The sequence below is a fragment of the Gymnodraco acuticeps genome, unplaced genomic scaffold, assembly GCF_902827175.1.
Source record: "Gymnodraco acuticeps unplaced genomic scaffold, fGymAcu1.1, whole genome shotgun sequence".
NCBI lineage: Eukaryota > Metazoa > Chordata > Actinopteri > Perciformes > Bathydraconidae > Gymnodraco > Gymnodraco acuticeps.
Window position 1 is genome coordinate 1,103,817 of NW_022989982.1, and position 23,965 is coordinate 1,127,781.

Genomic DNA, 23,965 nt, shown 5'->3' on the forward strand with positions numbered 1-23,965 from the left:
TGTTAATTACACAACATTGATTGGTTTAAATTATGTGCAATGCTTTTGTATTTTTCCCCTTCGATTCGGAGAAACAAATGTTTTTTCGGAGTAAAGGATGGCAGAAGACACTACACTACCCAGAATCCCCAGCTATCGTTTGGACTACACCATGTGCTCTGCTTGACAAACCCCGTGATAGTCCTCAAGCTCTGTGATTGGAGAGTGTGCTCCGAGGGTTACGCCGATTCTCGAACAGCACTTGAAATGGGATGGAATCACGGCAGACTGTCCAAAACTGGATTTGAACGGGTCCACCGCGTCCCCCCCTCCCCCACCCCGTCCCCAGAACTACACATGCTGGCTATTCTGTTTCGCAACATGTTCTGTATCTATGGCACGTCTCTACTGGGAGTTGTAGTTTTAAAAGACGTTTTCGTATTTCCCATAATAAGAAGTTGCCAGTATTAAACTGTGTACATCCCTGGAGGTTTAGGGGATAGGAAACACTCACATTTAAAACATATAATTAATAAATGGGTGAAAATTGCTTGTGCCCATAATGGGCAGCATTAATATATATATATATAGGCCTACACACATGCCAGCTAAGGTCAGAAGAGCTTTATTTAACAGCTGGTCTTATGTTTGTGACCCCTGTTGTTAATTGATAACATTACATTACATTACATTAATTGATAAGCCTGAAACATGCACTTGTTAAGGTTCAGAGGCACATTTTGCAAATATGGCAGTAGCCATCGATCAGCTTAAGATAAGAAATACTTTATTGATCTCAAGTTGGAACATTTGCGTTACATCAGCATGTGTAACAGTTAAATATGCAGTGGTGTTTATTTGTAAATCATTTAGTATAATCACACAAATTCTGTGTTTTATATTCAACAATTCTGTGTTCTTTATTTATTGATTGTTCAATACCTGACAAGGTCGGAGATGAAATATCTACATACATCTTATAAGAGTATAATACATTATGTATAATATCAGTTAAAATAAGTGCTTCAACATAGTTAACATTGCTGGAGGTATGCACAAATATTGATAGATGTCTTGTAATGCACTATTGAGGAACCTGCGACCCAAGTTTTTCATTCAATGCATAACTACACCATAGTTGTATAGGCCTATATGATATGTCAATAAACCTTAGGAAATCTTGAAATCTTGAAAGGGATGTGCAAAATAGTCATTATATACAGTCTTTAATTAACTATTAGTAGAGAATAACGAGTAATGAATATACTTTATAGGGATCCTATTAATATCTAATAATAAAAATAATGAAATTCAATAACATGCTTTAACCACTAGGTGTCCCTTTATATAGGCTGTATTTATGGTGTAAATACAGCCTATCTACCAATTGGATCAAATATAAAAGTCAGCCGAATTTGTGTTGATACTGCAAGGAGACGTATTGTGTGAAAAGAAATGTAAGATGTTGTTTAATGGCTGATATATTTATGATCCACGTCACGTTTTCAGTTCCTCATGTTTGTCTAGAAGTCTTCTCATCAGGGCTCTATAAATACAGAACTACGGCAGATATGTAATATTTAATGCTGCCGAACCGTGTATTACAATGCCGTTATGTGATGACTTCCAAAGAGAAAAGCAAGCACACTCGGAATAAAGTATTATTGTATTTTTTTTTAAATGTTTTCGGTCTGTTTCCGTTATTTGTTAATGACGATGTGCTGTGAGATGTGAGACTGGAATTGCACAGGGGAAAATAACGAAGGTTATCTTTAGATGCGGATTTTGTTAAACTAATATGTTTGCGCTGTGGACCAACACTATACATTGACGGGGAAGGGGGTAGCAATAAAGATAACACCATTAAACAGTTACACAACATAACAGAAATAATATCGATAGCAGCGTCCCTAGCAACCACCTTGGTAACAATGAAAACGTTATGGACGCAATTTCCTGAAGTAATCTTCGTAATAACTAGCAAACTAAAGATCATGTACATCCACTGCACACATAATCTGAAATAACAACTCATATTTCTCGCATCAAATTACATCAAAACGCATTTTAATGGCCAAACTAACTTTAAAATAGGCATTTTCCATCGAGAATAAAACGAAGTTCGGCCATGTTTTTTTTTTCTGCAGGGAGAAATTTGAAGATCACGTGACGTCAAGATATCACTGTAAAATCAATCGACAGTAAGGGGAATACTTACTTCCGGGTGTACAATTCTCCGTTATCCAATGAGAATGGACGCTCACATTACCTTTAAGGGCAGCCGACACAAACGAATGCCGTGCTTCCATGAGCGTCCATAGAAGCATATGGACATCCCGGAAAGCTGAAAATGGACGCTAAGGGCCCCCCCCTTGCGTTGAAAATGGACGCTAAGGCCCCCCCCCTTGCGTTGGAAAAAGCCGACAGGGGGACTTGACATAACGTCAACATAGGCCGACCTGGGAGTGAGGATGTGTTGGTTTAACAGGGGAATTCAATTGTTGTTGAGGGAAAAGCCGGACAATCTACCGACACATGTTGCCTTTAAAGTACCAAAACAAACACACATTTACACACAGATAACTTCATAAATCTCTGCTTAAACATCTGACTTCAGATCCTGACTTCGCATGGTAGGATCCTTTTCCACCAACTTCTGGCATATAGACATTCAAGAAGTCCTGGTTTTCTGAAAGAGATGTGATAGTCTGGGAAAGAGTTAGTGCGCTGTGGGCGACACTTCTGTCTGTTTCCATGCTGTAACCTCTTCCCTTCCTCGTCCCACTCTTCCTGTTGTGCAGATGAAAAGAAAAAGGGCAATGATTAAAGAGAAATACTGTACATATGAAGGCTGTCTAAATACAGTTTCATGAAACCATGACTGTGTTATAAGTAAGAGGAAAAGAGGAGTGAGGACTTGCCAAAAAGCTGTCAATCCATGAAGCTCCAGGTACTTGCTGCTCTGGGAACAGACACACAAACACACTCATAGTGGGAATAGATGCATGATTTATACAGTATAAACTGTCGCCATTTCGAGAGGCTCAGCCCCCACGAGAGGCACTATTTATCCAGTGTAATAAATTGGATTAATTATATTTGCCTTAAAATGTTCTCACTCTCAAGCTTCGTTTCCACATGTTGAGGAGGCAACTCTGACTCACATCTTACCAAAGGTGTAGAAAACACATTATTTGTCGTCTGAGCAATCATGTGACACCTGAGCTATATGGTGCCCAATGCTAAGTTTGTGTTCTACTAATTCTAAATGTATTTTCACAATTTTTCATATTTTCATGTTTTTATATATTTGTACCATTAAGAGAAGCCAGTTTGTTCAAGAAAGACAGCCTTAGGTGTGAAGGAAACTTAGACTGCCTGCCAGAGCTGTGCAGTGGACCAGAACCACTGAGCCATTTATAATCAACCAGTTTGGCTTTTCGTAGGTGAACAAACTCTCAAATGTCTCTTCAATTATATCCTAATAAAAACGTTCACACTAAGCTTCCTCATATGACTTCAATGGCCCTCCTTTAACATTTACTCATATTGAAATGTAGTATGTCATATTCATCATCTTGAATAGGGTGCTAAACTGTTAACCGTGTGGCTGCCTGTCTATAGAAGGTTCCATAAGGTTACCCATAATATCATTAGGGATGTAGGGATTCGGCTCATCCATCACCCAACTTTTTCAAAACCTAATGATGTATGGGAATGTTGTCTCCACTTAATTCTAAATCAAAATGCTAATCAAAAATCTATTTTATTTCTAAAGTCCAAATCACCAATTTGCTTCACAGGGCTTCATAGGCCTAACTCTTGTTACATGCTGATTTCAGAGACCGATTTTTTGTTTGGATGTTGGTACATTAGTTGACAACAATTTGAATAAATAACCAAAAGCTAGGGATTATAATAATAATACGAAATATTAAGGATCAGCTTTTTCTTTGTTTGCGCTCCATCAGGGGCTAACAGTAAAAAGGATACTCATGTTCATAGTACATTGGATTGTATGCTGCTGTTTAGATATTATAATGCATTTCTTTGGCTTGTTACCTGTACTCTGTCCAATGAAATAAAGATGAATTGAAAGTAATGGCTAACATTTGTTTATGTTTTTTTCAGTGAAATCTATGACCGCTTCACTTTTCTGGATAGTAGGCCCCTAGACCTATAATGCAGCAATAGATACAATAAAGGGACTGATGCACACATGCATACATGGAACACTGCACTATATCTTCTTTATTTTCAGGGAATTGTATTGTACTCATGCATTAACTCCTAACCAGTACAGTTACTTTTACTAAAATAGCCACCATACTTATTTAAAGAATGCCATTTGTTCAAACCTGTCAGGTTGGATCGAGTTGCAAAGCGCCTGCGGGCTTTCACAGATCTACACAACAGCCGTGTGCCTGCCCAGCTGCTGTAACAGCGATCTCCATCCGCATGTGACCCATCCACAGTCTATACAACTTTAACCAGCCAGAGCAGAGGGGCGTGCACGCACAGAGCTGGTCTTTTCACACCAGCAGGGACACCGAGCACCCACCGAGAGATTCACCATGGCCTCAGCACCTTTTATGTTGTGTTTTATTTATTTTTCGTTACTGTTTACTTCTGTATTTTGCGACGCTGATGCAGAAGAAGATGAGCATGCCAAGCATACATACACAGTGGAGATGTTCAACGAGGCGGTGCCCACTGCACCCCACTTTGTCATGTTTTACGCCCCATGGTAAGTGAACACTTAGTTCTTAAGTTTTCTTCAGACGAAGTCAAATACATTCTTTGGCAATGCACTTTGTATTTTCTTTTTTTAATTAGATACACTCACCTGAAATACGTTGGGAGGGTTTGAATAATGGGATTAGAGCTAACCGGCAAGTTAGCCGGTATGCTAGTTTGCTACCTTCCCGTTCATTTGGATAGCAGGAGAGGTTAGCTTATCTGCTAACTAGCCAAACCGTTAGCCGCTACTGTACTTTTCACAGTGGCCTCGGTGCTAAGACTGCTGTTATATCACAGTCCACGACATATTTATTAAAATCGGTTTAGTGAATGTTGAAAGGGAGACTCACAACATAGTTAAACACTCTTTGTGGCGCTATGCTTATTTGCAGTTTGTGCAGAAAGCAGGTCATAGTTTTTGGAACTCTGCTGCTTACGTGGCACACACTGATTGACTGATGCTATGTCGGCGGTTCCGAAAATGGGGTCCACGGACCCTCAGAGGTACTTGGTGAGGTCTAAGGAAGGGGACGCTACATTAAAAGAGCGGTTAAAACATCGATCAATTTACTGTAGTGTGAAGTAGAATAACTCGAAGGGGAGAGAGTAAGATGTGTCTGAAGATAAGATCAAAAGTGTTGTCAAAGGATGACTGCAAAAGTTTCAAATATCTTCCCTTGGTATTTCTTCCAGGCCCAAACCTTTGTCCTAACCCAGAGTATTCCTGCTGCATGCAAAGTCTCTGGCTTCTCTGAGATTGACCCAAATAGCTCACTATTACCAACAGGTTTCAAACTCTAATTTCTGACTTTGTCACTGACTTTACTTTTATTTTTCATTGACAAGGATGCACATTTATTGTGTCTGTTTTCATCAGAGGACAGTTTGCACAATAACAGGATACTTGTATTCATTTATTTTTTAAATGTTGCATTAAACAAAAGATCTTCAGTGCAAGAAATACACATGTCATAACTAGAAAGTAAGAGTTCCTTTTATAATTATTCTAACAGTAGTAGCCTACCATCATGGTATTTATAAGAATGCATTTTCTACACCATCATCTCTTTCTCATAGGCCCTAATGTAGCAAAGTTAGATACAATGTGGGCACATGTGGATTTTGACTTGAATCACAGATTAGTTTGGACAAAACATGTTTTAGACCAGACCAACATACATTACATTGCACACTGACTGAATTGCACTGTTGTTTCTAGGTGCGGGCATTGCCAGAGGTTGCAGCCAGCATGGAATGAACTGGGGGACAAATACAACAGCATGGAGGACCCCCCTGTGTATGTGGTGAAAGTAGACTGCGTCCCGGACACCAAGTTCTGCTCAAATGTCCACGGGGTCAGGGGCTACCCCACGTAAGTACTTGATTCATATTTTCATATTCATTATGTAGCATTGATTTGTACCTGCCTGCTTACAACAAAGTTGTAAACGGTTTTCATCACTGATTGACAGAGAGGTGATACATCAGCCTATATTTAGTTAAATATTCTGCCAGTATCTTAATGACATCCTCTTAAATCTTGAAGGCTGCTGACTTCATGCTACACCTGCTAACACAGCAATCCCTGGATAATGAGTGACAGAAGTTTTAGTACACTATCTTGTTAAGCTGTATAATTGAATTGTCAGGCCACAATTCATGCATTAAAAATACATTTGTTTTACGCTTAGGCTGAAGTTGTTCAGGCCAGACCAGGAGGCAGTGAAGTACCAGGGGTCCAGAGATCTAGAGTCTCTGGAGACCTGGATGCTGAAGACACTCCAGGAGGAGCCTTCGGTGAGTTGTGGTCATTCAGTTAGCACCTCAGGTTTATAAACCATTCACCCACAGTTGTGTTCATACATGCTTCTTGTTGTGTGTCCTCCAGGAACCAGAGAGTGAACCAGAGCCTCCTAAAATCCCCGAGCCCAAACAGGGCCTGTACGACCTGACTGTTCTCAACTTCAAGGCACACATAGCCAAAGGTAAAGATCCAGAGTAGAAGATATGCTGATTATAACACTTCAAAAAGAATGCTGCTCTACCACTTAACCTAGGTAATGAGTAGTTGGCATATTCTTGTGTATTTCTGCAGCTGCACCCAGTCTACAACCGATAACTTGTTTGGCCCTGTATTTAAAACACACTTTCAGTTCTCTTCTCAGCCACAGTCAGTAGTGTTTCGGACCCCTCCTTAGAGAATGGAAACATTGCCTTGATTGACATAACTGACATTTCAACACGAGCACCAGAGCCACAATCCACAACGTCGGTCAACCCGAACTGACTGTACAACACTTGTCTCCTGTCACCTCACGCTTCTAGATTTTTCTGAAATCGCCTGCAAAAATAAACAGTGCTTACGATAATTGTCTCGTTAGAATTGTGGCTTTTAAGCTCGGCTGAAGTCAACTGTTTTGGTTTTGAGGAAAAATAAATTCTCTAAAAAAGGCAGGATATGACATATGTATTTTTAAACAGTGTTTATAGGCCCCACCTTCACATCTTGGCAACAGAGCTCCAATAAACATTGTATAATAGGTGGCGTATAAACTCTGTATAAGACGTGTATATTTTCATTATGGGTTGAGTTTGTTGTGGAATCAACTTTTTACATTGCTTCATTAAATCAAAGTCTAAACGCATAGACTTCAGTAAAGTACATAATTGTGCAGTTGTCTTTAATATGTCCGTTATTTCTTTTTGTATTTGTGTTGCATTTCTTATTGGTTTCCTTCTCTAAAATATTTGTTCTCTTTCTTTAGGTGCCCATTTTATTAAGTTCTTTGCCCCATGGTGCGGTCACTGCAAAGCCATAGCCCCCACCTGGGAGCAGCTGGCCACCTCCTTCGAGCACTCTGAAGACGTCAAGATAGGAAAGGTGGGTCCTTCAGATTGTGTACATGATCACAGTTTATTGATCCAAGTACTCGTAAAAAAAACAACTACAACAATAAAACTCAACAGATTGTGACACGAGTAAAAACAGGGCAGCCATGAAGCACACCAGGTTTCTCTTTGAGGTCTTTCCACTACAAACGCAGTCATCCTGTTTGACAGAACAGGATGCTGGTCACATGAGAAGCTGCCTATTTGCATACTTCTTTATTAGACACACCTAAGCAAATTTGCAGAGTCAGTGTTTGCATTTATGTTTCACTCTAGTTTAATAACCCATCTTCATATGTTTGCTCTAGGTGGACTGCACTCAGCAGTACGAGGCGTGCTCTGACCACGGCGTGCGGGGATATCCCACACTGCTCTTCTTCTACAACGGACAGAAGGTAAGAAAGGTGTTTTTGATCTGCATCTGACCTGATAAACCTGACATGTTAATCACAACAGCCATCATTACATTGGCCATTATAGATCTGAGTTAAAGGTGGGGTAGATAAGTTTGAGAAACCGGCTCGAGATACACTTTTTGTTATACTCCATGGAATGCTCTTAACATCCCTGATAGCAATGAATATCTGAAGTGCTTTGACAAAAAATCCATAAAATCTGTGGAAGCCGTAGCACTGTAAAAAGCACGACCAATCATTTTAGCCGGCCCGGCTAAAGTAACTGGATGGCCTACCTGCCTGTTAGCCTTCCATCTGTGCACAAACTTATCTCGTGCCCTCATTGGTCATGTGCGCGTTCGTGTGTGTTGGAGGAGGGGCTCTGTAAGGAAGTGGCAGATTTTTTCCGGTTGTGTATTTTCAAATTCTAGCGCACTCGAGCTGGTTTCTCCAAAATTACCTACCCCACCTTTAAACAATGATTAATAGTCATCAATCAACCGTCCAAAATAAACTGTCTTGCTGTGAAAAAAAAGTAGTTCACTATAATAAGAAATGATCCAATAAGCCTAAGTAAATATGGCAAAATCTATACGGTATTAATTCTAGCCTGAATGTGTTCTTGTAGGTAGATCAGTTCAAAGGAAAAAGAGACCTGGACTCCTTCAAAGACTTTGTGGACAACCAACTGAAGGCTGTCGTCGCTCAGGAGCAAGAAAAGGAGCAAGGCAGTGAGCAAGAAAAGGAGCAAGGCAGTGAGAAAGAAAAGGAGCAAGGCAGTGAGGAAGAAAAAGCAAACGAGATCCCCACTGAGGAGCCAGCCCAGGAGGAGGTGAAGGTGGGTGTGAACGACACAAAGAAGAAATGCCACACACAAGAAATATATGCCTCGGTGCCAACTGTCACTACATAACTGTCTAAACTTATTTAAAAACTCTTCTTCATTTGCTCTAAGGTAGTAAAGTTATTCTGCCTGTTTCTCTCCTCTGTAGTCCAGTGTGTTGGACCTCACAGAGAGCACCTTTGAAGAGTCAGTCGCCAAAGGACTCACCTTCATTAAATTCTATGCTCCATGGTAAGATCCTCTTTTTATTTATTTTAACATCCTGTTTGTAGTAGCACTCGCATTTCAGTCAAACACTGCCTCTACATTGTTCTGGCCAAGGATCAGACAGTATGGTATGCCATTAAACATGTCATGATATCGTAGGTCATACTAAGTATAAATATCAGAAAGAAAAGTCCTAGTCATGGAAATGTTAATCTTGTCCAGCGCCTACTCCCAGTCTCAGTCCCTTTGAGTGATGTCATCCCTGTTGTCCTGTGTCTGCTGTAGGTGTGGCCACTGCAAGAACCTGGTTCCAACATGGGAGGATCTTTCCAAGAAGGAGTTTCCCGGCCTCACTGACGTCAAGATAGCCAAAGTGGACTGCACTATTGAGCGCACAATCTGCAACAAGTACTCTGTAAGTATATGGGCGTCTTCCACAAATTACACTGAAGATTCCATCTACACTAAACACGCAGCACTCTTTACTTCACGTACCTTTCAATCAGCTTTTTAATTTCCTCGAGATAATGTGTTGTATAAGATGTAATAAAGCAAACAGAGGTTTTATCACAGAGCCATAAAACACTTATAACTGCCACATACTTTAATTAGATGCACACTGTAATCCTAAAGCAGTTTTAACACAGTCAGGTGATAAAGAGTGTTGACACACATCACTCTGTATCAGCTTGATCACTAAGATAATTAGCATTGTGTACAATATAAGTTGTTCACCCTGCAGAATTGCTGCGTCAGGGTTCAACAGATCAGTTATCTTTAGATAGAATGTGCCCTTTATGTTGTGTTTTTATATCCAAGATATGTTTGCATACCAAACATCCCTAAATATCTGATTGGTTTTTATATCGCCCCAGTAATTCACTTTAGAGATTAGATACCTTTCATCAAACAATGTTTTTTTGTCCATCAGTCAGCAAAATATCTCAAAATCATGACTCTCCGCCCCAGAGAGTATTCTGAAGGGAAGTTATCCTCAACTGTGTAACTAACAGATATAAATGACATATTTCTGCGCTTCATAGAAATGTGGTGTTTTTTGAAGGATGACAAAGCTCATAGAATAATCCTGTTTTTCAGGTTCAGGGTTACCCCTCTTTGATCATGTTCAAGGCGGGGGAGCAGGGAGAAGAGCATAACGGTGGGCGGGACCTGGAGAGCCTGCACAGCTTCGTGATGCGGCAGGCGAGAGACGAGCTGTAGGAACAGTGAAGACTCTCACCACTCTGCATATCTGGCCAGTAGGACTCCACTCTCTCTCCTACAGTAGCCCAACCTCTCTATCTTTCTCTCCACTCGGTTCTCTTCAGACAGGAGTCGGCCAACGACGGACTGCAGTCTGTTCTTTCTCCAGTGTTAAAGACAGAATGATTCAGTGGAGTGTTTGGGACGTGAATGTATGCCTCATTGCTGTGACCCAACTTTAATCTCCTCATATGGAGAGTACCATAATATTTGTTGGGTTTGCAAATGAAGTATTTCGGACAACCACTTTGCAAGCACTGCTCCATCAATCAGAACCAATATTCACACAGATACATGTCTTAATGAAATGGTTTCACAACAGGACAGATGTCCAAGTTTCTGCTGTTTAAAAGTAATTGTTTCTGATGAACCTCTAAAGCCATTGGACTTTTTGCAAATGCTAAATGTTATAAATGGGATCTGTTGTAAAATCACAATTATGGTACTGTCACCTAAATGTGAAGTTAAGTGTTGAATTGAGGGTTTTTATTTTCAAGCCAGTGATGGCCTATCTGACTTAACTCTCAGGGAACCTCCCCCCAGCTTCCCTCTCTCCTCTCCTTCAGGGTCTCAGGCCTGGACCACGTTGACCCAGGTTATGTGAAGAGTATCGGGCATCTTTTATTGTCTAACCCAGGTATAAACAGTCAAACACAGCAGTTCTTTTGTCAGTAAAAGTTTTTATGGATAGCACATGGTCTAAGGAACTCCAGTGACAGAAGTATTTTTTTCCTTGCGAGTCATGGGTGCACTACCCATGGATTTTGTACAAAAAGAGTGAATAATGGCAAGTTGTAACATGAGATTTCATAATAAAAAAAGATTAAAAAATACACTTTTTGTTCTTGCATCGGTCTGTTAATAAGGTATGTGATTTTTTTCTTTTTAATAAAAGGTGCAATAAATAAGCTGAGAATGTACAAGTATTTACAAACAGTCTAAACATGATCACAAATGTAAACAGCAGCTTACCAGAGGTATATTTTGTAATTAATGATTGGTTAGGCACGTAAGGTATTTAAAATCTTATTAGTTTTTCATAAAAATATGTTCTCTAAAAAAGCTCCATGTCATTCAAAGCTCACAGTAACATGTTCAATTGGAAAGATGTTGCCACTGGACACAAAACTCAACATCATCATTTGACCCTCAGGGTTGAAAAAGCAACGGGCTAATTTCAGAAAGCTGGCACAGGCGCCGTTCTGCTCGCTGTTTTTGACTCCATAAATGTTTTTCCACAATCTCTTGATGGGTTGTCAGGGGTGGAAGCGTTAGTTAACTTTGAGAGTGCAGCAACATGGAAATGGCAAATTGCGGCATGTCCAGGGGATAAGGCCGTATTCTTCGGTTCTTTGGAGAAAAACATCAGTTTAGCCACAACATGCATCATGTCGGAGCAGCGTGGTGAATCGCAGCTCAGCGTGAGCCCGGCAAATATTGACACGGAGGGGTTATTTGGAGCAGCGGAGTTCTAAAATAGCCTGCGGTCACTTTGGTTCAGTCCATATTATATTTTTGGAGGGCAAATATGGCTTACGGAGAAAAGTACATTTAGGAAAAAAGGAAATATGAATCTGACTCCAAAGTGTCATTCATTTAGTATTAAGTTAACATTAGCGCTGTAAAGGAAATGTTCAGTCACTTGACCATGCAATGTCACTGACTACTGTTGGCTTTCAGAGCTGTGATAACACCGAGTCGTCTCCCCAGGGTCATGCTGAGAAGTTTTTCATGAGTCATTTATGGAGCCTCTCAGAGAACTGATCCATGGTTCCGTTGTCGGAGAGGGGAAAGAAAGCAGCACTCGGACCGGTCCCACAACAGTTCAGTTTAGCCCTCTCCCTCTCACTGAGGGAGAAGGTGCAGTAGCCTCCTAGGCGTTCACACACACACTTCCATAAACACATAATATACAAACTACATCCTCCACAAACACACAGACATTCACTCAGTTGCAGACCCATGAAGTGAAGACTCCATAGAGAGTAGAGAAGGTCATTGACATCGGGGTGACACTGGAGGGGGAAGTTGCCTCAGGGTGACACCCATAATGGTCCCCTCTTAGTTTATAGACAAATGTTCCTGTTATTAGATGGATGATTTGAGTAGAACATGTAAAAGATCTTTCAGGGTGTAGCCTCCCTGCAGGTGGAGGATTCGGGCAGGAAGCTGGTGTCTAGTTGAGGTCAGCATCACCCAGGAGTCACTGGTGAAGCTGCAGCCCTCTGCCAACCCGACTTTGAATCGAGCATCATGAGCCCTGGAGGCCGGTGTCAGTGGCAGCCGCAGGCCCGCACCACCATGTTCTTATATTTCTTCAGAATCACGTTTGAGTTGTCGTCGAAGTAGAGCACTGAGATGGCGTGTAGCTTGGTGGGGGCGCAGCAGGGCTTTGGTACGTTCTCTGGATTCATCAGGTGCACCTAGAAATCAAAGATATACTTTAAGCCATTTTAATCTGCAATAGCCAGAAAGTCACTTTTAGTTTTATGTGATTGATTAATGGTCCTTCATTTTTCATTTGAGTAGCTGCGTAAAACTAATTATTCTGATGATGTCAGCTGTGGCACAACATATTATTTTGTTAAAGATAGCATTAGTAATTAATCACAACACTTTCATTAAGATAAGGAACTAATAAGACACAGCTTCTTCTTTCTTTTTTTGTATGCAGCAGCAGAAGCCTGGATTTGTGAGCATGGTGCACTGTAGTGGGTTTACCAGGGTCTGAACGATGGCGTGGTTGGTGGCGTTCATGTGGGCGTTGAGGGGGAAGGAGCATTCTCCATCACAGTAGTTTGCTGCGTAGCCTTCAGGGGCGATGATCCAGTCCTGAGAGAAACACATGTAAGGAATGAAGGAAAATAAACATCCTAATTATAATATTGTCAGATCTGTTAATGAGGTCAGACACTTTGTTGGAAAGTTGTCTTATGTTTGCATCATTGTAAACAACTGAATGATCCGTTAATGAGAACAGGTAGTTATATCTTAAAGAGTATACTTGACACGAGTTGGTAAATGCAGTGTTAATCTGGAGTTGAGGACGCTGCTGCTCCTGTTTGTGATTCCTGTCTGTGGAATCGCTCAGGGAAGCAATACTTCTCCCCTCCTTCCTTCCTTCCTCTCTGCAACTCACTGTTTTGCTCCGTCAAATTCTCTGCATGTCTTACCTCCATTTAACTTGTTTTTGTGTTTTTATCTAGTGTACCTTCCTGTCTGTGTTAATAATCTCTCTACGTCTATCTCTGCTCTGTCTGTCCAGCTCCCTTTCCTGTGTGTGTGTGTGTGTGTGTGTGTGTGTGTGTGTGTGTGTGTGTGTGTGTGTGTGTGTGTGTGTGTGTGTGTGTGAGTGTTGGCAGTCTCCCTCTAGATGTCAGTACTGTGTTAGAAGGATATACGTAACTGGCCTTCTATTTTCTTCCTCAGTCTGTCTCCTTATAAAACACACACACACACACACACACACACACACACACACACACACACACACACACACACACACACACACACACACACACACACACACACACACACACACACACACACACACACACACACACACACACACACACACACACACACACACACCTCTGCCTTGTAATAAGGATTATTTTTTTTGCCTAAGTGTCATCAACATAGTGAAGTGTAGCGAAGTTAGGCAAGTGCTGAATGTTTACTAGACAAGTATTAGGACATGTAATAATGTTTTAAATAAGAAAAGTGTTGTTACCTGCCAGCCGAGCTCTCTGAAGCTGACGTAGAGCTCATGTCTTCTGCATGCCGTCTTCTGGTCGCTGCTGTTGTAATCTGCAACAGAAATCATCAGGAATATTGTAATTTCCCAAAACGTCTCACTGCATGACTGATGAGATGGTAAAACACACTCAGCTGACACCCTTCCCTGGGTAAATGATACCCAATTAAACCATACCAAAGTGACTCATGGCATTCAGAATGAGAGCAAAAGGACAACACCGTGCGCCTCATGTAATGCTCAGGGTGGAGACCGGAGCTCAGGCTCATTACAGCGGTCTCTGCGCTGTACGTGCCTCACATTCAGCCACTCTTAAATCGGTCTGGACGCATGCCTAATTGAATTCATCAGCATTCAAATATTGCTTGGCTCGAGCACAAGTGGTGACCGAGTGACAACTGTGTTTACGGGCCCTCCTGCCCTGCCGTTCGTTCTCAATTATCTCTGTTCTATTCTGCAGACAGTCCCAGGTATAGGTTGGGTTTTCACAGGGAGGTCATTGCTGGCACCGGTCACCACGCTGAAGTCCAGACGGTGACACTGACTTTCCACTGACGCTCACTCTCTCTGTCCCGCCTCACTGATTTAATTGTTGTGATTATTTTTTCTTCAAAAACCTCCCAGACAAAGACACGGGGAAATGCTATAGCCCTGGTATGAGTGCTGTATTCTCAAAAGAGCTAACATATGACCCCTGTGGTGTTGTTCCATAACAACCATCCTATGACATACTAAGTTTGGCTTTTTAGTGTCCCCACGATGCCTTAAGCAACACTTCAGCCTTAAGCCTGTAAGTGATTTAAATTGTAGTTGGTTGCACATTCTTTCATTGCGAGGTTAGATATAAAACTGTTAAGCAACTAAAACCTTATAGTAGTTGCCTATTTTTGTTGGGTTTTTTGTGTCACTTGTTATTAAGGTTACCATACTGGTTTGTGATCCCCAGGCTGCGGTCAAATTGTCTATTTTGCTTAGGAAGGAAATGTACCGGAAGTTTCTAAGTGGCATAATAAGAACTAGTCGAATACGGTTGACTGTCAGGAGAGGCGCTTCAATGCTTAGGGAACACCTGACCATCCTTTACTAAATGAAAGAGATAATACTGTCCCTCAATTCCTTGTGGCAGCTACATTTAAACAAAGCACTCTACAAATGTCATGTCAAATATTTTCCTGAATCATAAAGGGTTCTCCTTCACATCTTTCCCTGACCTCATGTCATTTTCCACCAAGGTCAAGGAAGAGCGGTTAGGAAAGGAAATGGGACGTATTTCTTTGACCATTCAACCGCATGTTTAGCCTAGTCCGGTTAACCCTTTGGATATTAAAGCTACAATCCACACTGCAAGGAAAAAAAACAATTTACAGCTTTGAGTCAATGTGTCAGAGGAACGAGCGAGTGAGTCAGACTGCAGACGGAGGTTTGTCACTCAGTCACAGCCACTCACCTCACCAGCTCACCTACAGCAGCCTTGTTTAGTCAGCTGCACTTGCGTGCGTACGTGTACATGCGCGCACACACACACACACACACACACACACACACACACACACACACACACACACACACACACACACACACACACACACACACACACACACACACACCACACACACACACACACACACACACACACACACACACACACACACACACACACACACCACACACACACACACACACACACACACACACACACACACACACACACACACACACACACACACACACACACACACACACACACACACACACACACACACACACACACACACACACACACACACACACACACACACACACACCCTGATGTGTATCTGTTTAACAGCCAAATCCACTTTGCCCAAGAGTTGTAATTGAAATTAACCAGAGCTAGTTGCATAAAGATTTCATCATCAAATCAAATGTCATGTTGAACAGACGCACTGACCGCCCTGTCCAGACAGAGTGTTTGAGCTGGATTTGTCTCAAGTAAGTAAAAGAGACAGACAGAGGGAGGGAGAGCAAGTTGGATTTGTCACTTGGGTTCAGCTCAGATTGAAGTAAAAGAGAAGAGAGGAGCACTAATGCTGTCTGAGTTCGGGCTTCAGTTTCTACCACCCGCACCCAAAATGTGCATGTGTCGTAGAATACAATAACAATAGTTTATTTTTATGGCAACAGAACATAAATGTGTCATCTGATTAGACGGTTTGATTCTGTAAAAGACAGGAAATGGAAGCTGAGACTGGTCACGACAAACGGCTGCAGAGGGAGGTTAAATGTTCGCCAGTAACCATCAAATACAGTCAGGTGTTTCCCCAGTTTAAGGTTCCTTCCTTTACAATAGGAAGGGAAATTCACTGGGTGTCTGCCAATGTGGAAATACAGAGTTTATATATGTGTGTGTCTGTGTTTGTGCTATGCATTCAGACACGCATGTTTCTGTACTGATGCTACCCATGGATACCGGACCACATGTGCTCGTCCTGCCTCCCTGTGGACGGACTGATCTGCCAGAGTCTCCAACAGCATTCAGATCTCACAGATTTACTGTATGCAGACCTCCACAAATGAGGAAACAGGCTGGCCCTGAACCAGTTGCTGTAGGCTTGCACTGACTTATCCTATAATCTTTTAAATAAAGAAAGAAATCCACTTTTTTCCGTGCATTGTCAGGCATATTTGCCGTGTTTACAGTATGTTTATACAGGAAACATCCAAGGACAGAAAAAGGCGAAAACACATGCGATTGAAAAGACTATTCTGATTGGCTGACCTGATATGAACTTGAGGTGTGTTTATAAAAAGAGGAATGGACACATTACAAAATTAAGATAATAGGAAGACAGGGCTTGCACTTATTCAACGTGTTTATTTATTTATAATGGAATATGGATCGCTGGGGTTTTAATATCTTTGAGCTTGTTATGCTTCACACACACACACACACACACACACACACACACACACACACACACACACACACACACACACACACACACACACACACACACACACACACACACACACACACACACACACACACACACACACACAACACACACACACACACACACACACACACACACACACACACACACACACACACACACACACACACACACACACACACACACACACACACACACACACACACACACCAAGTTTATGGTGCGTGACATTCAGCTTCGGGTCAAATACAACGCAGGGGGAATGAACTGCCTGCTCACTGGTTACATTTGCTTGCTTTTGAATGAATAATGTTTACTAAAATATTGTAATGTTACACGCATTAAAATAATATTTGTATTTGCCATATGTACAGCATAAGGTGTATTATTTAGCCTCATATTTATGTTTCCTCTTATCTCACACCCACAGATACACAACTCATTTTCATTGCACCTCTTGGCCTTCAAAGCCCTCGGCATTAACCGTCTGTGGGCTCTTTAGGAGGAATAAAGCTGATATTTACTGTGGGCTTTCATTGACTGTAGAGGCCCAGATTTGTGGTGCCCATAAACCACATCTCTCCTTCCTGCCTGTAAAACGTAATGCCACACAGCTACTGCTGAGCGCCGGCTCCCAGGAGACTTCCATTCATATATTTTTCCTTCATGGACAGAAAACAGGGGTGGGAAGGAGAACACGCTCTACATATTATGCTTGTAGTTCTTATTTGTATACTACTACTGACAACTATACTACACATTTTGGGAAATATAATAACTAGATACCACTCTACTGTCTCTACTCTATATAAGCTAAAGCTAGCAGGCAGATAGCATAGTGACGTGCATTATTAGGACTTTGAATTTCAACATGAAGCAGGATTTCCTTTACTAACACAGTAATGTGAATGGAGCCAGTGGCACTGAGCCATACTTTCATATTACAGTTTACCTAACAGTTTTTAACCTGGAAATGTTTCTCTGTGAGTAGACAAGCATCCATTTCACCAAGTGACACTAAAACTCTCCAATAAAGCCAATTCACATTGAATTCATTGAGGTGGCCGCAGGGGAAACACTGCTCCTTACTGAACGTAAGCACTGTAGCTCTTTAACACCAAGACTTTCGATATACTGTACTGGCCTGATATTAACCCCTCACCACACTACCTGCCATTCATTAAGCCCTGAAAAACACTTCCCCCAGCCCTTATGTCAGAAGGAAAAGGCTATAAGTTATATTTATCACGTTATTCCAAAAACACAAGAATGAACTGGTGCAGATTCAGGCTTTATAGTCAGAGTGTTTGGTGTAGGAACTGTGTGCCGCTGCGTATGTGTTTTTTTAAAGAGTCATTTCAACCCCAGCGGGCCACAATATATCAAACCGCCTCACTGTGTATAATAAAGTTTGGGAGAAAGATTGCAGCTTTCACAGTATCGATTACATATAGTCCCATAGAGGTGGTGGTGACAGAAAAGTTATATATGCCTGAAGTTTAACATAAAATCTGGATCAGTAACCCAGAAGAAGGAGGGGGAGAGTCCCAAGAGGAGAGAGGCCATGAACAGTGACATGAAAGGAGAATGTCACTGTTGTCGCTGACGTTTCTCCTCTCTTTCCCCTCCCACAAACCACTACCACTGAAGTTTATCTTTCTTCCTGTCTTTCATCACAGAGGTTATTAAACCCTGCGAGGGAGCTCCGCCATGTCTAATTACTCCAACGGTAAACAAAGGAGGTCGGGTGGGGAGGGAGCGAGGAGAATGAGGAGGTGGAGGGAGGAGAGGAGCGACAGATGAAAAAACATTGCTGGCCGAGCGCCGTGTTATTATAATTTTTTAAGCGATACTGTTAGCGTGGTCAGTCTTTTAGCTGCGCGGCTAATGACTGGCTAGGTCTAATTACAGGCCTCCTGTGCTGTGCCGGGACGTGATATTCCTTCCCCGGATGGTTGTTAACTTCCCCCACAGCCAAAGCCCAACCCGACTCCCATTACCTCCCGACCTTCTTCAACCCACAAAACCCCAAATTACCTTTAAAGGTGTTGTATTGTTCTTTTGGCGAGCTACAAATAAGCATTTTCCACATCAGGCACACCCAGAGGGGGCGGAAGCATGTTCTGACAAAACTACTCATCTGTCCAGAATACAAAATGGAACAAAAAACAATACTAAAAAGACCAATTTACTCAATAATTAAGAAACCAAGACGTTGGCTTGCAAGTAGTCTGCTTTTGTGACCAAAATGTAAAAACAAAGATGATTTATTACACGTATTATACAACTATTATCTTAAAACTAATGCTGCAGAAATGTATTTGGCTGAATAAGTCTTATTTTGTCATCTGGAAGACATTTAATATCACATGTCCTTTCAAATCCAGCTTGCTTAGATTGTGAAAATTTGAAAATAACAAGGCCCATGGCCTCACAGGAAGTACAGTAGGGGAAATAAAGATTTCAAGTTAAAAGGTTGTTAACTATCCTTAACAGATTGAAGTAGGCATTTTAGTACTTTATGACAAAGCAAAGTAGCGCGGCCAAATGTTTAAAATCTAAATGAAACTTGACAAAAATAGCTAGATCCACTGCATTGATTTACTGCTCAGTTCAGGAGTGTGCAATTTGGGCAGAGATGGGAAACTTTTTCAAAAGAAACCGTTTTTAAAAAAGCCTCTATGTGAAAGTTGTGCACACTAGAGCAATTAAAAAGAAACACATTGCTGCCTTCCTGCCTTAGATATCGTGTTTTCACAGGAAACAAATATCAGGGTGAATTATGGGTGAAAAACTCCTTTTAGATGGAGCTGTGGTGGCCTGAACTGATGTACTGTAGCGCTGTGTCAAACAGAAACTAGGGGACAACGTCCACATTTTGTTTCTCCCCATGAGCGCTCCACAAGACGGATGCTCTCCCCATCCATCCTGTCCTCCTCCCTGTCTCTGGAGTGAGTGATGCGGTATTGAAACCATATGCCCTCCTGAATTCCTCACGGATCCTCCCATCCCGTCCAATCCCAGCCATCCTCTGCTGGCCACGGCCACTCGGCTGTCGCGAGGGGGGCCTCCCGGCTTCCTGTGTTGGATCTAAATATTTACACTCCCCGTCGTCCCGAGTGGCGAGGCGGGGAGGTCTTGATGTTTTGGGTTATGTAAAGTCCAATCTTCCAGGACGCATATTTAACAGTTTGTCCTTGTTAGAGCAGATTTTCAAGCAGATTCACTCCAGAGAAAGTTTTTTAATCCTGATCTAATCCAGGACACAAAAGCATGCTACTCGCTAAAGAGAAGGTAAATTCGCTTTTTTATTTACTTAAATTTACTTATGACTTTATTTCCATTTAACAAACACGTGCCTTTATATACTTAAAGCGAGCAGAGACGATATTCGTTAGCACAACGCTAATCCACATCATGAGCACATTGTTTGCACCTTAGCCCTCTGATTCACTTTGCAACCCACAATCAGAATCTTCTTTAAGACATCTTGACTTAAAGTCTGAAGACATCTCAAGCCAAAGACAGCTGGGTGGAAGAGAGTACAGGTCCGGGCCAAAACTGAACATGTGGTAGACTCTAGCTGTCCTGTAGCATAACAAATGATGAGTCTTTGTTCTCTGCCAGAGCTTTCATCTAATGCAATTACTGAGCACCAGCCCCACAGGAATTTTACTTGCAACCTGTTGTGTTAACCGCAGCGCACAGTAACCTACTGAGTAAGCGAAGGAGATGCTCTGAACAAACAGGAAGTAGAGCCAAGAAACCTCAGCGAGGGTTTTTCAGAGCGGTAGCGAGAACAAACCCAACTTGTCCCACAAATACTTCTGTACACCACGCAGATGGTAGAGCCATTAAACGGGGCAGCAGAAGAAGCAAAGGTAAATCGCTTCCCCGCCAAGTGGGGCCGTTTGCAGCTGTGTGTCAGAGCACTAAGCTGTGTTTTGGCACAAGAGATCCAAATGTAAGCCGGCTCTGGACTAGATTTAGCCAGTTTATTTCGGGTCGGACTTCAGTCGTTTTGGACTGAAAATCAGTTCCAGTTAGCGACTTATTTTGGGCCAGTCTCAGCCTCTGCAGTCAGATCAAATATATTCTTGCACATCATCTATCACAAGTCTCCCTTGGGACCAACAAGCAGGTGTGCAGATCTTAGGCTGTTCTGGGCCATTTTGGCTACCTGAAGATCAGCAGATACAACAATACTATGTGTACTATGATACCGCATGTAGCATTTACACATCTTTCTGTTTATGGAATCCAGTCTATGGGTTTCTTACATAAATCTAGGTAGACTGATTTAGGTGTAGTACTTAAAATAAAAAGGGGTCTGCACTAAACGTTTTATTTACGGCTGCATTCAAGGGTCTGATATACAGTGGAGTCTAAGCTTTAAGCCACTAAAGCTTAATATTAACATAATGCTTCATCTGTCATATTAGCAAAGGACCAGGCCAATATTAAGAGCAGGCTCCCTGAGCGTTAGCTTTATGTACTGAGCTAGTCACACAAAGACGCCTCACAGGAGCAGCTTAGCTTCAAGCACTGTAAAGTCTGGCCAGAATTACACAGCAGGTGAAAGGTGGGCGGATTAGGGTTTGATTTAATTTGAAAAGCTTGCAGAGTTCATAACATCGGGCTTATACCTGCTCATTACATCATCTGTCGAGTAGGGGAGTACTAATGAGGAAGTTCAGAGGATGAGGTAATCTGTCAAGATGGATTAGCTTCATTCGTCCTAAATTATTGAACTTCTCAAGTCCACTCATTGTGCCCGTGCCATCACGCAGCTGTCCAAAACTCTACTAGTATTTAAATTATTCCACAAAGCAAGTGATCAAAACGTCTTCAGTTCTTATCATACACACATTATTTCTCTTTTTAAACGTTTTCCTCTATACTCTCTCCCTAACACCACCCATGCATCTCATACTCTATTTCTTTGTATTTTTAGATACAATCTCAGCCTGAAGGTGTGCCACAGAAATCCCCTTCATAAGTAAACATTGAATATATTTCTGAAAAACACTATAGTCCTTGCTTAAGATGCAGGTTTTGGGAAAAACTTCACTACCCTCCATCTTAACAGAGAAAGTACAGTAAAAACTGATTTTGGACATCCTTCCCTGGGCTAGGATTTTCATGTGACGGGCTGATTAGAGAGAGATCCGGATGAAGTCACATCCAATTCATCAAGTGTCTCGGAAAGGAATACTTCAAACATATGCTACGCATCTATTCATCTCAACAGGCCGGACATCAGTTACGTATGAGGGCAGTTTGGTGTCTCATTGTGTTCATGGTTGGATTCTTTGATGAGGTCGGTGAAGGTTCAGTGACTGACCTGCTGGGCCCAGTCTGGATCCCTCCTGCGGTTGCGTGGATCGGTTTCGGTTCTGCTGGCGACTTTTTCTGCCAGTGGAGCGGGAGTTGCGTATATGGACTTCACTGACTTTGAAGAATGCCACCATGAAAGGCTGCTTCTCCAGAGCATCGTCCCGTCCTACGAGGCCCGCCTCCTTGGTGCTGATGAACTGCCCTGTTTCAGAAGACAAAGTGCTTAAAACTAATTTTATCTTTACCAAAGTGGTTGTGTTGATTAGCAGAAGTTGCCCAAATTACATTATGTTTTCGTGGTTATTTTGACGATTAGGGGGAGGTCAATCCTAAAAGTTTCTTTAAAATGTGTATTTTGTTGTGATCTGCGGCCCTTACCACTGCTGGTCTCCACGCTGACCTGCAGGCCCAGATTGTGTCCCGGGTTCATCACCCACAGGTTGCTGGTGGCAGTGATGTCAAACTCCAGCCAGCCCTCCTCCGCCGCCCACAGCTTGCGGGACTCCAGCAGGAACAGGTCTGCCTCTCTGGGAGAACACAGGAGATGACACAAAAGATAAACAACTAATACAAGATAACAATAGAAATGTGTTTTGTGACCTGGTGATACTGTCAAGGAAAGTTGTTTTGGGAATCACATGAACAAGTAAGTAGGAAAGAAGTCAACGTTACCAAGAATACTATTTAAGCACCGACTAATAGAGAGTAGAAGAGTTAGATTAACTAGTTTATCCAAAGCTGGAGTTTTGCTAACCAGGTTAAGAATTATTTTAGGTTTTTAAGACTTTAACTTTTGATTCACTCGCAGTTAAAACTATAAAGTTGCAGGCAACAAACAACAAAACAAAAAAATAACCCTAAGAGACATGAAGGGTGGATCCACATGAAAATACTAGTTAATGCTGGCAAATAAACAAGAATGTAGGAAATGTAGGTTGGCGCATCCTATTTTATTGCTTAAATTCATTAATCTACACTCTATAGCATAAACTGTGGTACGGTACAGCGGTGTTACTGTAGCTCACTAGACGACGGATCTATCTCTTTAAGAAACCAGAGGACACACAGGAGCTGATGGTTTGTATCAGGGTAACAGTATCATAACAACATGACAGAAAGATGGATAGCTGCACTTAACAGAAAATGCTGAGATACACTGAATCACACTCCACTTTGAGTCTGACCATACACTCTACCTCTTTGAGGGACAGGAGATAAGGAAGGTATTACATCTTTGGTATCAGGCTACATGTATGTTTGTATCATTTACAATATTTTGTGTAAACAGATCAAGCTACATAATTGAAGAATGTGTCGTGCAGGGGAAAAAACGCGACTCGCGTAACCCAATTGTGGACGAGTGAGTGAGAAGAGAGCACGGGAGTTGCAAAGAACAGACAGAGTGTGAGTGATAAGAGGGCCTGTCCTCCCACTGTCCCATTACAGTAGTAATGACACAGCGTCGGGTCTGTCGGCCGTCCTCCACAGCCGACATCAAAGCAGCGCAATCATCCAGGTGTTCGGAGAATGCCCCTGCAGTCATGCATCAGCAGCCCTTCTTTATTGGGCATTAATGAGAGTGTTTCTGACAGTTTCCGTATGAGCCACTATTTTCCCTCAC

At 41.9% G+C, this 23,965-nt stretch overlaps 2 protein-coding genes across 3 annotated transcripts in view; one reads left to right on the forward strand and one right to left on the reverse strand.

Moving 5' to 3' along the window:
• Window positions 1-4,441: 4,441 nt before the first annotated feature.
• Window positions 4,442-11,150, forward strand: txndc5 (thioredoxin domain containing 5). The gene is made up of 10 exons (XM_034211920.1): window positions 4,442-4,726; window positions 5,939-6,091; window positions 6,411-6,516; window positions 6,608-6,704; window positions 7,485-7,600; window positions 7,917-8,003; window positions 8,632-8,841; window positions 8,996-9,078; window positions 9,340-9,469; window positions 10,153-11,150. Exons 1-10 carry the CDS (start codon window positions 4,554-4,556, stop codon window positions 10,273-10,275), a joined length of 1,278 nt encoding a protein of 425 aa, XP_034067811.1. The 5' UTR covers window positions 4,442-4,553; the 3' UTR covers window positions 10,276-11,150.
• Window positions 10,978-23,965, reverse strand: part of bmp6 (bone morphogenetic protein 6) — a 41,106-nt gene continuing 28,118 nt past the window's right edge. For both annotated transcript variants that reach the window (XM_034211919.1, XM_034211918.1), the window contains 5 exons: window positions 22,723-22,871; window positions 22,352-22,546; window positions 14,051-14,127; window positions 13,039-13,149; window positions 10,978-12,740 (listed from right to left, as the gene is read on the reverse strand). In XM_034211919.1, the coding sequence (XP_034067810.1) occupies window positions 12,591-12,740; window positions 13,039-13,149; window positions 14,051-14,127; window positions 22,352-22,546; window positions 22,723-22,871 (682 nt within the window). In that variant the 3' untranslated portion in view covers window positions 10,978-12,590. The remainder of the gene's footprint in view (window positions 12,741-13,038; window positions 13,150-14,050; window positions 14,128-22,351; window positions 22,547-22,722; window positions 22,872-23,965) is intronic.

What these genes read in the sequence shown, in the direction of transcription:
- txndc5 (XM_034211920.1), top strand. Translation starts at nt 4,554, where the DNA reads ATGGCCTCAGCACCTTTTATGTTGTGTTTTATTTATTTTTCGTTACTG. An exon ending in GGGGTCAGGGGCTACCCCAC is followed by an intron (nt 6,092 to 6,410) that starts GTAAGTACTTGA and finishes TTTTACGCTTAG; the next exon opens with GCTGAAGTTGTTCAGGCCAG. An exon ending in CAAGGCACACATAGCCAAAG is followed by an intron (nt 6,705 to 7,484) that starts GTAAAGATCCAG and finishes CTCTTTCTTTAG; the next exon opens with GTGCCCATTTTATTAAGTTC.